The 15,165-nt window shown below is 49.0% G+C and overlaps 1 protein-coding gene across 7 annotated transcripts in view; it reads left to right on the top strand.

Annotated features, from left to right (window-relative positions):
* Positions 1 to 15,165, top strand: part of LOC121579645 (dachshund homolog 2-like) — a 131,086-nt gene that overhangs the window by 90,640 nt on the left and 25,281 nt on the right. For 4 of the 7 annotated variants that reach the window (XM_041894419.2, XM_041894418.2, XM_041894423.2 and 1 more), the window contains exons 4-7: positions 11,027 to 11,179; positions 11,792 to 11,964; positions 13,591 to 13,750; positions 14,950 to 15,024. In XM_041894419.2, coding sequence (XP_041750353.1) covers positions 11,027 to 11,179; positions 11,792 to 11,964; positions 13,591 to 13,750; positions 14,950 to 15,024 — 561 coding nt within the window. The remainder of the gene's footprint in view (positions 1 to 11,026; positions 11,180 to 11,791; positions 11,965 to 13,590; positions 13,751 to 14,949; positions 15,025 to 15,165) is intronic. The other 3 variants (XM_041894422.2, XM_041894421.2, XM_041894420.2) reach the window with 1 other exon arrangement.

Here is a 15,165-nt window from a genome sequence, read left to right as displayed (position 1 = left end):
TTACTTCTTTGTTATTGCGTGTAAATAGGTTTTCCCCACCCAGGATCCCCACAGCCCCCCCACCCCGGTAAACAGGTATTTTCATAAATATGTAAAGACTTATGTCTCTGTGTCCTCTCAGCAATCCCTGCTTCTCCTCTCACAGACATGTTCAAACCTGACTCATGGCTAGTAATAAGATTTACCGCTGGTAGACATGAAATCTGTCCAACTGGCCATGCTGGGCTGTTAGGGATTAGCTGCAGTGTATTGCATTAGGTACAGTGCTGTGACTACTGTACAGTAGATGCACAATTTGCAAGGCTGAATTAGTTCTTCTTCCAGCCTGCCAAACTGGGCAGGTTTTGATTAAGGAAGGTTTTCTAAGACTTCCCTGTGTTTAGCTTTGATATCGCCTGCATTTATAAAGTATAACAGTATGAACACAAACGACAACAGCAGCACTTTCAGACACCTATGGATTCATGGTGGGGGTGTGATGAATGCCAGTTATACTGAGGCCTATGAGGGGCTCCTCTATTGGGAGCTGGGGTTGGGATTGGGTTGGGGCCGGGGGTGTAGACTCAGGGACATCTGGCAGAGTGAGGGGGATGCCAGGGGGGTGCCTGGCACAGCCCTAGAGGGTGCAGGGGACATGGCGGGCACCCCACAGAGAGCCTAAAACACACTGCCATTCTCACAAACACCCAATCATCCCCTAACTGTCACTGTTAAAGGGAGGGGAGGGAAATAAATGTAAATCTTAGCCGGCAGCCTCTTAATTACTACTGTACACCTGCACTGGTCTGCAATGGACGGGCAACATGCAAGGTGTTATGGAACCCTAATGCCTAATGTCACAACTTGAGTTAGCTTTTCTATTGATTGGTCTCAGATTCGGTTGATCCAAATGGTTTCCTTTTTATTAAAGGAAATGTTGCCATAATAAACTATTTATTTATTTTAAATGAATGTCATGGTGTAGAAATATGATTATTTTGCCTATTAGGCTACTTATTATTTTGAGGAGTGAAACGAAGGACATTGTTTATGGCCGACACTCTTCTCAGTCTCAGATGAGAATGAATCAAACTGGGTGAAAAGTAAAGGCCGTGCCACAGAGCTGCAGTGCTGGGGTAGTGTTGGGGTAGTGCTGGGTGAGGGGCTAGCATATTTGTCATTAGTGTGGATTTGCATGTACCTTGTTGAGCGCGGGGGGCCGGAGGGGGGAGATTGGCCAAAAGCACAGCTGTACTGCCTGCCACACTGATTGCCTTGCCTTCCTCAGCCTCATTTATCTTCATTTCTTCCCAATTACACCAAATTAGCTATAGTCTCAGTTGCATTACCAACTTAATCCCCGTTTTTTTTCAGCGGACGGCATTATACAGTGGCAGATGATTCCTTGGCGGGAGTCAGGGTAAACAGCCATGAAAATGCCACCCCGGCAGATGGCGAGGCCCACAAGAAATATGACAAACAGAGTGCCAGCGTGCCGCCCTCCGCCCGCACCCACCACAAGCTGTTAATGTGCTCCCGGATAGTGTGTGTGTGCGTGTGTGTGTCTGTTTATCAAAGTGTGTCTCTCTGTCTGTGTTTATCCTCTCCTATGCGGTATGTTTGGTTTTAACTGGATGAAAGGTGTCCCAGTGAAACACAGATCATCTTCTCTGTTCCCAGCCTGGTGAACACTAATGGTTTCTTTTGAAGAAAGGAATAGAAAAAATATGTAGTCCTCACGGAATGAGTGGTTTGACCTCTTCATCGGCATGCTAGTAATATGATTAGCGTAAAGAAAGAACTCGATAAATTCAATCACCTCAATTAATATAATCTAGAGCAACTCACAAAGGAAGGGCAATCTTTAATTTAACAACTTAATCCTCTTTCATAATGCTCTCTGTCTGTACATCTGACAATAACACATAACCTACTACTGTATAGTCAAGCTTTCTCTTAAAAAAGGTACACCAGTTTACTGTCCATCAGTGTGGTTTGTAAGTGACAACAGACTGTCCCTTGCAGAAGAGCAAGGGTAATAGAAGAGAGAGAGAGAGAGAGAGAGAGAGAGAGAGAGAGAGAGAGAGAGAGAGAGAGAGAGAGAGAGAGAGAGAGAGAGAGAGAGAGAGAGAGAGAGAGAGAGAGAGAGAGAGAGAGAGAGAGAGAGAGAGAGAGAGAGAGAGAGAGAGAGAGAGAGATGTTTTGTTTGCTGGGTAGTAAACATGTTAAGGCAGTGCTAATGGAGAGGGTCGTCTCCCATAAACAGACCCTCTCACTGTATACACCACGGCTCCCACACAGACACACACATCCAGGGGACTGGCCTGTGGTCCCCCAGCCGCGCTCGTAACTCACAGTGACCTCCAAACGTCAACCCAGTAGATCCTCAGAAGGGGGCCACAAGAACCCCAACCCCATTACCAGCCCAAACAATGTGTCATCATAGACCTCCGCCAAGCCCTCTTAGATCACCAGAACAAATAACAACAACTAACAAATAGCATCCTCTCATTACTGCTGCTCAAAGCAGGTTTGAACGTAATTCCTCTCAAGGCATACTGAACTCTAACATAACACACATATAATGAATTACTGCAACCTTTCAGGCCAGATGATGGGTTGGTTGTGGGTAATGTTGGTGCTGTTCTTTCTGTCGGTCTGTCCATGTGTGTGTCTGAGGAACCACACGGCATGTCCAGACTGTGGAGGTAAGGACTGGAGCCCTGTGAGGGTGAGGGGACAGATGGTAGACCTAGCTGAAACCAGGCCAATGGCTCCAGTCAAATGCACTGGACCAAAGGGGGTCTGGAGTGACACTGGCCAAGCCTCCAAATTCCTCCCTCTCTGCACCTTTTCAGCTATTTTGTGTGTTTCTGTATATGTGTGTGTGTATCGGAGGGGTTAGGGGGATAAGTAGAACACAAATGTCCATCCTGTATGGCAGGGTTCCCCAACTGGTGGGCCGTGGGTCGAATTTGGCCCAAGGGTGATTTTATTTGGCCCCCAAGTTTTCTGAGCAAAAATAAATAAATAATAATTACAAAAAATGTTTCATTGTTGGACATAAAAGACTAAAAACACCAGCAAATCAGCTCCAAGTTACTTTAATTTTGGAAATCTGTTCCAAAGTATTCCCACGCATAAAAGAGAGATAAACACAGAGTGTACAAAACATTAGGAACACCTGCTCTTTTCATGACATAGACTGACCCGGTGAATCCAGGTGAAAGCAATGATCCCTTATTGGTCACTGATTAAATCCACTTCAATCAGTGTAGATGAAGGGGAGGAGTGAGGTTAAAGAAGGATTTTTAAGCCTTGAGACAACTGAGACATGGATTGTGTATGTGTGCCATTCAGGGGGTGAATGGGCAAGACAAAATATTTAAGTGCCTTTGAACTGTGTATGGTAGTAGGTGCCAGGTGCACCGGTTTGAGTGTGTCAAGAACTGCAACGCTGCTGGGTTTTTCACGATCAACAGTTTCCCGTGTGTATCAAGAATGGTCCACCACCCAAAGGACATCCAGCCAACTCGACACAACTGTGGGAAGCATTGGAGTCAACATGGGCCAGCATCCCTGTGGAACACTTTTGACACCTTGTAGAGTCCATTCCCCGACGAATTGAGGCTGTTCTGAGGGCAAAAGGGGGTGCAACTCAATATTTTTTTGCACGCAGTGTATAATGTCTTCTACGGAGTTAAGTTGTGATGGTGCCAGAAGTGTGTACCGCCAACTACATCAAGTCATTATCAGTCGATACTTGTAAAAATGTCCATTCTTTAATGCTTACCATGTACCTACTTTTGTCCTGTGTAACTGCATGCTTTTCTTTGGGTGATAAAATCTGTCGTTTTTATAAAAGTAGCATTTTACACGACCTCTGCCAAGGGAGACGTTGTTTGTGAATGCAGAAGCAGCAGCCCGTCATTTCACGGCAGATTTTTTAGCTTTGGCAGGGGCGCATAGAAAGCATTATTATAATTGTTTTACAATGGATTCCAATTCCAACTGACAACTCCATAACAATCAGGACAAGCACAGGTAGACAGTAAGCGTTAAACAATGGATATTTATAAAATTATCGAGTGGTAGTGCACGTTTGAAATCGCTAACTTCAAAGGGGGTGCAACTCAATATTAGGAAGGTATTCCTAAATTTGTACACTCAGTGCATGTGACCGTATAGAAATGTAAGCAAGGTTTGAAATTATTATGTTTTAGTCAAATATTATATCTGTTTGGGTTCTTGCGGTCAATTTGCAGTCTACAAATTATTTGTAATTATGTTCCGGCCCCCTGACCATCCGCTCAATAAAACATCGGCCCGCAGCTGAATCTAGTTGATGATCCCTGCCGTATAGACTAATAAAGTACTGCCAAAATAAAGGAAACACCAACATAAAGTGTTTTAATAAGGCGTTGGGCCACCATGAGCCAGAACAGCTTCAATATACCTTGGTATGGATTCTACAAGTGTCTGGAACTCTACTAGAGGGATGTGACACCTTTCTTCCACGAGAAATCCCATCACTTGGTGTTTTGTTGATGGTGGTGGAAAACGCTGTCTCAGGCGCCGCTCCAGAATCTCCCATAAGTGTTCAATTGGGTTGAGATCTGGTGACTGAGACGGCCATGGCATATGGTTTACATCATTTTCATGCTCATCAAACCATTCAGTGACCACTCGTGCCCTGTGGATGGGGGCATTGTCATCCTATGGGGGCGTAGCCAAAATAATGGCCTGCTGAACATTTTTATACATGACCCTAAGCATGATGGGATATTAATTGCTTAATTAACTCAGGAAGCACACCTGTGTGGAAGCACCTGTCACGGTTCAGACAGACGACAAGAGGACCACAATTGCGTCACACCAGAAAGTTTATTTAAACTTAAGGGGAAAGGGATGTAGGGAGTGAGTGAAGGCTCCAGGGGTTATCCCGTCCGATGTGCTGGGTCTGTGCCTCCCCCCAGTGGCAGCGATGCGTCCGATGACGCCGGTGGTTGGTGGTCCAGAAGTCCTGGGGGGGGGAGGAAACACAGACACAACGGGGCGGAATGAAACCAGGCAGCAGTACAGTTCAAGGGAAATCCAAAATACGTAGTAGCAAGGCAGAAGGCTGGTCAGAGTTACCGGGATTGAAGAGTAGTCAGGAGTCGTAATGGCAGAAGCAGGTCTGGATCTCCTGAGGCAGAAGAGTATCCAAAAACCAGGCAGGTCCGGGGTCACAAAACCAGGGTGAGCCAGAAGCGCGAGCAAACAGGTTCCGGGTGTGAGCTTTGCAGACGATCTGACACCGGAGAGCTGAAAGACAGGGCCTTAAATACTGGGAGAGGTAGTGGGTAATGCAGCGCAGCTGGCAGAGTAATTAGAGCCGAGCAGAGCAGGGACAGGTGGAGCTAGTTAGGCTGAGTAGAGAGAGTGGTGAGCAGAGTGGAAGAAAATTAAGGTGGTAACCCGGTGGAGTGAGAGGCTCATGACAGAACCCCCCCCCCAAGGGACGGCCCCAGAAGTCCCAAGAGCAACACCACACCGGGCGGGAGGAGGGGAGCCGGAGGAGGGCTAGAACTCCTCCGAACGGTCCGAGTGAACGTCCTCATCCTCGGAGGAAGCCGGAGGGCCGTGGTCGGGAGATGGGACAGGTCCCGAGACCGGATCAGGCACAGGACAGGAAGCCGAGCGGGCAGGACGGTTAGAGACCCCTCTGGGGCGGCCCCTACGGATTGCAGGTTGATCAGGATGCCGTTGGTGGAAAGCGGTGATGAGAGTCCTATCCACAATCCGACTAGCTGGCACCCAGGTCCTTTCCTCAGGTCCATAGCCCTCCCAGTCAATGAGGTACTGGAGACCCCTACCCCTCCGTCTGGACCGAAGCAGGCGGCGGACGGTGTAAACCAGACCACCATCGACGAGCCGTGGAGGAGGAGGACAAGGCGCAGCAGGGACCAGCGGACTCCTGGGCACAGGCAGGGGCTGCAGCAATCCGGCTGGGGGCTGGCAGGACGACTTGTGTTGGTTGCAGATGGGGCAGGCTTGGACGAATTCCCGTACATCCTTCCTCAGAGAGGGCCACCAGAACCTCTGGGCGAGCAGGTTGTAAGTGCGGGTGGAGCCAGGGTGACAAGCTAGGCGGGAGTCATGTCCCCACTGAACGACCTGGGACCTCAGGTCTTCGGGGACAAAAAGGCGGTCAGCTGGGCAAGTGCTGGGACCTGGCTGGTTACGGAGAGCCTCCAGCACCTGTTCCTCAACAGCCCAGGTCAGAGCTGCAACGATGCAGGGACTTGGCAGAATCGACACAGGGTCCTTGGAGGGGTCAGGAGCGGAGTTAGTAGGTACTGGCCGAGGGGGTAGTGCGGCGGCAAGCAGGCAGGTTCGGTGGCAGTCCTCTCCCCACTCCCTGATCACCCCGGTCACCCAGTCGAGCTGAGGGTTGTGCCGGCGGAGCCATGGGTAACCCAGGATGAGGGGTTGGCCTGGAGAGGGGAGCAGGTGAAACTGGATAGTTTCTTGATGGTTTCCCGGACAGACCCATCGAGACCGGGGCCGTGACATGAGTGACCGATCCGAGTAAGTGTCCGTCCAGTGCCCGGGCAGGAATAGGAGGTGTCAAACGGAGGTTCTCCAGTCCCAGTTGGCGTGCCAGCTTGATGTCCATTATGTTGGCTTCGGCGCCAGAATCCACCAGAGCAGCCAGGGTGTGAGTTGAGTCAGAGAGGCGGAGGTGAACTTGCAGCAGGGGTTTGCGGTCGGAGGACTGGATGGTCATTGAACTCAACCGGACTCCCCCTATGCCCGGTGAGCTTCGGCCCTTTAAAGGGCAGGTTACCACACGATGTCCATCACCTCCACAATAGAGGCAGAGGTTTGAGGTGAAGCGTCGCTGGCGCTCTGCAGGAGTGAGAGAGGCTCGCCCAATCTCCATAGGCTCAGACTGATCAAGCTGAACTGGGTGAGTGGCAGTAGATGACAGGAGCCCAGTCGGATCTCTCCGAATGCCGGTAGTAGGTGGACCTTGGCGCCCCCTCTCACGACGACGGGTCTGTATCCTTCTGTCGATCCTGACAGTCAGTGCGATGGCTTCATCAAGAGTGGAAGGCAGTTCATGGGAGACCAACTCGTCCTTGATATAGTCAGCCAAACTATGGAAGAACGCGTCCCACCAACGATGGTGTGTTCCAAGAACTTCGTCTAGCCAGGGTTCGGAAGTCGATGGAATGGTCTGCGACTGTACGTCTGCCTTGTCGAATACTGAACAGTTCACGAGACGCCTCTGCGGTTGGTGAATCCAGGTCAAACACCTTCAGCATCTCCTCGGCAAACCGGTCGAAGGTTGCACATGCGGGGGTTTGACGTTCGAACTCTGCTGTTCCCCAGAGTCGAGCTCGGCCCGTCAGGTGAGTGATGGCATACCCAACTTTAGCCCCTCCGTGGCGAAGGTCCTTGGCTGCAAGGAGAACTGAAGTCGGCAGCTAGTCAGGAATGGCCGGACCTGGGTTGAATCGCCGTTGAACCGCTCGGGGTTTCCAATCTTGGGTTCCGAGCAGCGGCTGCAATGACCGGGGCAGGTAACTCGGGGGCAGGGCTGGTGGGCAGACTGGCTGGGGTCAGGTTGGTGAGGAGTTGAATGATCATGGCGAGTTGTTGTTGCTGCTGCTGGGACTGCTGCTGGTGCTGCTGGAACTGCTGATGCTGTTGGTGGCCGACCTGAAGCAGAGAGGTGATGTCGCCGCTCATGCGGCCTAGCTCTCTCTCAGTGTGTTCCAGGCGTAGCATGGCGGTGGGTTGCTCAGGTTCTTCGGTTTCCATGTCGGGGGAAGTGTGCGCTGAGTCCATGATGGTCAGATCGTACTGTCACGGTTCAGACAGACGACAAGAGGACCACAATTGCGTCACACCAGAAAGTTTATTTAAACTTAAGGGGAAAGGGATGTAGGGAGTGAGTGAAGGCTCCAGGGGTTATCCCGTCCGATGTGCTGGGTCTGTGCCTCCCCCAGTGGCAGCGATGCGTCCGATGACGCCGGTGGTTGGTGGTCCAGAAGTCCTGGGGGGAGGAAACACAGACACAACGGGGGCGGAATGAAACCAGGCAGCAGTACAGTTCAAGGGAAATCCAAAATACGTAGTAGCAAGGCAGAAGGCTGGTCAGAGTTACCGGGATTGAAGAGTAGTCAGGAGTCGTAATGGCAGAAGCAGGTCTGGATCTCCTGAGGCAGAAGAGTATCCAAAAACCAGGCAGGTCCGGGGGTCACAAAACCAGGGTGAGCCAGAAGCGCGAGCAAACAGGTTCCGGGTGTGAGCTTTGCAGACGATCTGACACCGGAGAGCTGAAAGACAGGGCCTTAAATACTGGGAGAGGTAGTGGGTAATGCAGCGCAGCTGGCAGAGTAATTAGAGCCGAGCAGAGCAGGGACAGGTGGAGCTAGTTAGGCTGAGTAGAGAGAGTGGTGAGCAGAGTGGAAGAAAATTAAGGTGGTAACCCGGTGGAGTGAGAGGCTCATGACAGCACCTGCTTTCAATATACTTTGTGTCCCTCATTTCCTATTGTTTCCATCATTTTGGCTGTTACCTGTAGATCTTATCATGTGTCTGTTGTTTCTTTTTTCATAGAAGTTCAATTTCATAGGAGTTTAGAACTAGATAGTACCCAGAGAATGATATCTGACAGAAGGGAATATACCAGCAAAGACTGATAGAATAACACCATGTAGTATGTACAGACCATGACTATTGAAATGATTGTTGTTGGGTTTACTTTCTGTATTTGACATGGATATCTCGTTGAGAGTGCATACACAGTGAAACGCTGCTTTTCCTCAGGGCATAATTACTGATCCTGAGAATAAGGTGTCGCTGAGCCGTAATTTTCCTCTGCTGCTTTACTGTAACTGAATGTCCTTGGATCAGCCAGGCTTAATTGATTTCCCATGGAGAGAGTGAGGGGGGAGGGGGGGGGAGAGAGAGAGATGGGGAAATGGAAAGGTAGAGATGGAGCGAACACGAGAGAGATATGAAAGAAAGATAGAGAGACAGATGCTAAGCTGGAGAGAAAGACAGAGGAGGTGTGAGACATGTCTTAGGTTTGGGCTAAGGGAGGGTAGTGTATGGGGTCTCAGGTCCAGTGTAGTGTAGGTGCGGTGTAATTACACTGGGCTTTTTAAAGCATCCTGTTAACCAGCTCTGTCAGCGAGGGCTAAGGAGACGCACCCTGATGGACACATTCTCAAAGCATGACTGACGGACGGACAGGGCACAGAATCGCTGCCTTAATGGCATTTCTCTCTCCCCCTTTCTCTCTATCTTCCTCTCTTTCTGTCTCTCTTTCTCTTTCTCTCTCTCTCTCTCTCTCTCTCTCTCTCTCTCTCTCTCTCTCTCCCACTTTCTCTCTATCTTCCTCTCTTTCTGTCTCTCTCTCTCTCTCTCTCTCTCTCTCTCTCTCTCTCCCACTTTCTCTCTATCTTCCTCTGTCTCTCTCTCTCTCTCTCTCTCTCTCTCTCTCTCTCTCTCTCTCTCCACGTTGGCATGGTCTCTGGCTAATTACGCCTCTAGCCAACGCTGGGGGAGCCCTTGGACGCAGCCCAAATGGGCCATCAGCACCAGTGCTGGAGACTTTTGAACACCCCCGTCCTCTGATATACTGCACCAACGGGAACTTCAAGTCCGAGCCGAACTGCCACCGAAGTGGTCCGGTCACCAAGGTCAAACGGTTGAGTTATTGGACCTCCAATAAGAGTTAGAGGCTGCCGCTGCATTAGGAGGAAGAGGTCCCAGTAGACCTGGACTGAGGGATAGGCCACGGCTCTCCTGAGACCTGGCTCTCCTCTGTGCCCTTCAGGCCCCATTCTCTCCAAAGCCTGGAACGGAGGAGATTTGAAGACATTCCTCACTAAGCCTTTATTTGGTCTTTCAGTGCTCTCGTCTTTTGTTTCAAAGGTCTCATCCTTTCCAGGATTACTGGCGTTTTATAACTCCGCCAGTGCCGCTTAAGAATATTGGATAACACTTAGATTAAGTATATACATGATGAAACCGTTCATAACGACACTGTGATAGCGCTGTTTCTCTACTTGTTTTCATCCATCCTCCCAGACATATCCCCCTCTCCATCCTTTCGTTTCATCCCCATGCTTTCACACACACATACTATACATTCGAATACACACTACACTCCAAATATCCATTTTTGCCTTTCACGGTCATAGACAATAACACGCTCGTGCTCAAACTTACTTGCAGGCTTAAACAATACCCTCTCTCACACAGTGTCCCAAATACACATTCTCTTCTGAGGGACTCTGGCCTCAGGTGTTGGACTCAGCCATTAGTTGAGCTGATTGTTTTTTTTCTCTCATTCAAATGGGTCCCCACTGAAAAGCGGGAGATTCTACAGAGGAAGAATTTAATTCGCATTATTATTAAAATAATCACTCACTGCAATCTGTTGCAAAAATACCATCTGTTATTTCACTCGGAGGACTTCAGTTGCTTATTAAGCCGAATTATACAATGATTTCGATTCCTCTTGTTTTGCTTCCCCCCCCCCCTCCCCTAATTCTACTTAAGTATTTTTATGGTTCCTCACAACTGGGCCTCCATTACATTTCATTTTATTGATTTATTTATGTATATGAGACACTCAGCCGTGAATAGCATTGACTGGAACAGGGTTAACCCTTTAAAGGCCTAAAGCTGGGATTTGACAGGAAATAGGTGATTTCCTGTGCCACGTTCTGCCTCGTTCTAATGGATGGCCTGCCTGCCTGTAGTGTTTACTGTAATAACGCCCAACACCGTGTGTATCACTGCAGGTATGCTCTCCTCTGTCACATAGTACCATATCTCAGGTGTAACCGAGCCGGAATGTGGATCTCACAGGGATCTACAGTTATCTATTTACATAGTCTTCACAAGGCAGGGCTGTGCTAGGCTTTCCCAGGCCACCCTAGTCTCATGCCATTGGGATGTGTGCTGCTGAGCTGTTGTGTAGTTGGACTCCTCCACTCACCTCCCTCCCGCCCCATGTCTCCCCTGTATGTGTCCCCAGGTGGCAGCGAGTCCTCCTGGGACAAAGAGAAGCTCCAGTCTCCCCCCTCCTCCGGTGCTGCCCATGGCCTCGGTCACGCAGGCCTGTCAGGGCAGCACGGTCTGTCCAGCTCCCACCTCAGCTCCCTGCAGCAGAACCACCTACTGGCCAACCGTGAGTCAGACACATACACACATCCTCCCTCCTTCCCCTTTCTCCACACATCTCCCTCAGTCTGTCACCAACTCTGTATGGTCGTCTGTCTGTGCTATGGTTTAAGTGATACAAACGTATCTAATAAAGTGTAATAGTGTACTGTGTAGGAAAAGGTTAAATATCCATCCATCTCTCTCTCTCTCTCTCTCTCTCTCTCTCGCTGTCTCGCTCTCTCTCTCTCTCTCTCTCTCGCTCTCTCTCGCTGTCTCGCTCTCTCTCTCTCTCTCTCTCTCTCTCTCTCTCGCTCTCTCTCTCTCTCTCTCTCTCTCTCTCTCTCTCTCTCTCTCTCTCTCTCTCTCTCTCTCTCTCTCTCGCTCTCTCGCTCTCTCGCTCTCTCGCTCTCTCGCTCTCTCGCTCTCTCGCTCTCTCTCTCTCTCTCTCTCTCGCTCTCTCTCGCTGTCTCGCTCTCTCTCTCATCTCTCTCGCTCTCTCTTTCTCTCTCCCCCTCTCTCTCTCTCTCTCGCTCTCTCCCTTCCCCCTCTCTCTCTCCCCTCCCTCTCTCTCTCTCCTCACTCTCTCTCTCGCTCTCTCTCTCTCTCTCTCTCTCTCTCTCTCTCTCTCTCTCTGCAGGACTGGACCTTCCATTCATGATGATGCCCCACCCCCTGCTGCCCGTCAGCCTGCCGCCTGCCTCTGTTGCCATGGCAATGAACCAGATGAACCACCTGAACACCATCGCAAACATGGCCGCTGCAGCTCAGATGCACAGCCCCTTGTCCAGAGCAGGAGCGTCTGTCATCAAGGTAAGACGAAAGACACACACACACACACATATGCACACACACACACACACATGTTCACAGTTCATACCATCCATCTGTGAATGTATTCCAACACTGCTCACTACACCACTAGTGATATTAGAACCGTATGTACAGAAGTGAGAGACATTCATCCCATTTAAAATGCATGTTAGGCTGTGAGTACCATATCAGCACTGTTGACGCGGTGTAGAATTCAGCTCTAGAGGCTAGTAATGAGTAGAATTCCACATTGGAAAGTATGTTAATATCGACATAAGAAATAATAGGGCATTTATGACATTAGTATTCAATTCTCATGGATGTATTTAGGGATCTGTAGATATGGTGGAGTATATTGAGTAGATTCTTCCTTCAGTCTCCCCACATGAGGCCAGAACAGAGAGGATGGGTACGTGTCCTACACAGGGGGTTGGCAGACTGCTACGGGAATGTGTGTGTGTGTATCGCTGAGACTCACGGCTCGTGTCAGAGACAGCCAGGGGCTTACAGAACAGGCAGGGGATATATCACACACACAAATACACACAGATAGACAGACACACAACCACACAAAAATCTGTTACGTTCAATTAATGCCTTTACTAGCCATACTTTCATTTCCTGTTGTTATATTCCAGCATCAGGTTGATCAATTGACATAATTCCTTTCTACATAAATGTATATTTGTTTTTAATCAGACACTCACACATATACACCATTCATACACAGACAAAGTTTCCACTAATTTAACATGCCTGATTTTTTTTTCACCTGCTTTTTGCTATAACTGAAAGGGGTAAGGGGAAAAACATGGCAAATTAAAAGCCAACTAAAGACCTAGTCATGATTCCTCCATTTTCACAGACCCTGTAACCAAAATACAGGTATCGGGTCTGTGTGAATGGTTCTCTGCTTTTTTGCAGGTAGATCCATTGTTTAAAACCTCCCTAATTTGAAATGCAAACAGCCTCCCATGGTTTAACAACACTAACCCACAATTCCCAATTTGCCAGTTATCCACTGATATGTATAAAATGGGTCTACCTGCAAGAAAGTGGTCAATTAGGAGCTGTTTGAAAGGGAAACATTGCCTTATATTTTTTACAGGTGATATGCCACATCTTCTGTCTGAAATGGGTAATACTGTTTAGCTCACCCATCCAGACAGCACCCTTTCCCTAGTGACCTGCTCCAGACAGGCACAGCACCCTTTCCCTAGTGACCTGCTCCAGACAGGCATGCATGTTGGGGTGTATTTTCAGTGTCCTGCACACAAAGTGAGAGGAGGGGTGTGTTTTTGGCGAGGTGGCGAGGGCAGAGGGCCCCGTCATACCGTAGATCTGCTCTATTTAAATAGTGCCACCCGGTTCGCAGATGGCAGAGGGAGAGAGCAGCGTCTGGTGCTGTTTACTTTCCCAGCATCCCCTTCACCCCAGCCTGTTTGCCTTACCCTACCTATATAGATATCAGAGAGGAGAGGAGAGGGCTTAATCTCCCTGTCTGACGTTAGGAGTTTTAGGGATGAGAGACCAGCAGATGTGAGGTGGCCACAGGTGTTTTAGCTAGCTAAGTGTGTGTGTTTATAAATGTGTGTGTGTGGCTCTGCTGAATTAACTTTTTACCAGTCTGACCCTCGGTCTCTGTGGCAGGAGTGTGTCCAGGACAGCCCCTCTCCGGTGCCCTCCATGGAGGAAGGTCCTCGCCCGGGCTCCCAGCCCTCCTCACACCCCAGCAGCAGTGCCTCCAGCTCCCCAGCCCCGCACCAACATACCCCCGACCGCCTGGGTGAGACACAAGCACCTTTTTCTTTCTCTGTCTCTGTCTCTCTGAGTCTGTCTGTGTCTCTCTCTATGTCTCTGTCTCTCTGTGTCTCTCTCTATGTCTCTCTCTCTGTGTCTGTCTGTGTCTCTCTCTATGTCTCTGTCTCTCTGTGTCTCTCTCTATGTCTCTCTCTCTGTGTCTGTCTGTGTCTCTCTCTATGTCTCTGTCTCTCTGTGTCTCTCTCTATGTCTCTGTGTCTGTCTGTGTCTCTCTCTATGTCTCTGTCTCTCTGAGTCTGTCTGTGTCTCTCTCTATGTCTCTGTCTCTCTGTGTCTCTCTCTATGTCTCTCTCTCTGTGTCTGTCTGTGTCTCTCTCTATGTCTCTGTCTCTCTGTGTCTCTCTCTATGTCTCTCTCTCTGTGTCTGTCTGTGTCTCTCTCTATGTCTCTGTCTCTCTGTGTCTGTCTGTGTCTCTCTCTATGTCTCTGTGTCTGTCTGTGTCTCTCTCTATGTCTCTGTCTCTCTGAGTCTGTCTGTGTCTCTCTCTATGTCTCTGTCTCTCTGAGTCTGTCTGTGTCTCTCTCTATGTCTCTGTCTCTCTGTGTCTCTCTCTATGTCTCTCTCTCTGTGTCTGTCTGTGTCTCTCTCTATGTCTCTGTCTCTCTGTGTCTGTCTGTGTCTCTCTCTATGTCTCTGTGTCTGTCTGTGTCTCTCTCTATGTCTCTGTCTCTCTGAGTCTGTCTGTGTCTCTCTCTATGTCTCTGTCTCTCTGTGTCTCTCTCTATGTCTCTCTCTCTGTGTCTGTCTGTGTCTCTCTCTATGTCTCTGTCTCTCTGTGTCTCTCTCTATGTCTCTCTCTGTGTCTGTCTGTGTCTCTCTCTATGTCTCTGTCTCTCTGTGTCTGTCTGTGTCTCTCTCTATGTCTCTGTGTCTGTCTGTGTCTCTCTCTATGTCTCTGTCTCTCTGAGTCTGTCTGTGTCTCTCTCTATGTCTCTGTCTCTCTGAGTCTGTCTGTGTCTCTCTCTATGTCTCTGTCTCTCTGAGTCTCCGTGTCTGTCTCTTTCTCTCTCTTTCTCTCCCTGTTCTCTCTCTCCTCTCTCTCCCACCTTGTCTCTGGACAGTTGTTTGTAAATAAATAATCGGCATAAACAGACAAAGAAGGACACCTGCACACATCTGCATATAAACATGTGTTGTACACTGACTTGTGTGTGTTCCTTTAGTGATGAATCAAGTTGATGGAGACCTTGGGGAAAGAGAGGCTGGGATCAACATGAAAAAGATGTTAAAAGAGAAAGGTATGTGTTGGTTTGTTTATATGTATGTGTGTTTGTTTGAGAGAGAGAAAAGAGATTATCTACTTTAGGAAAATGTATTTGTTAAGGAGTGTAGAAACATATAACAGAGCCAGGTTTGATAAAGCGCTTCCAGTTATCGTG

This window comes from Coregonus clupeaformis, chromosome 13 (assembly GCF_020615455.1).
Source record: "Coregonus clupeaformis isolate EN_2021a chromosome 13, ASM2061545v1, whole genome shotgun sequence".
Taxonomy (NCBI): domain Eukaryota; kingdom Metazoa; phylum Chordata; class Actinopteri; order Salmoniformes; family Salmonidae; genus Coregonus; species Coregonus clupeaformis.
This window is presented reverse-complemented; position numbering and strand designations above follow the sequence as displayed.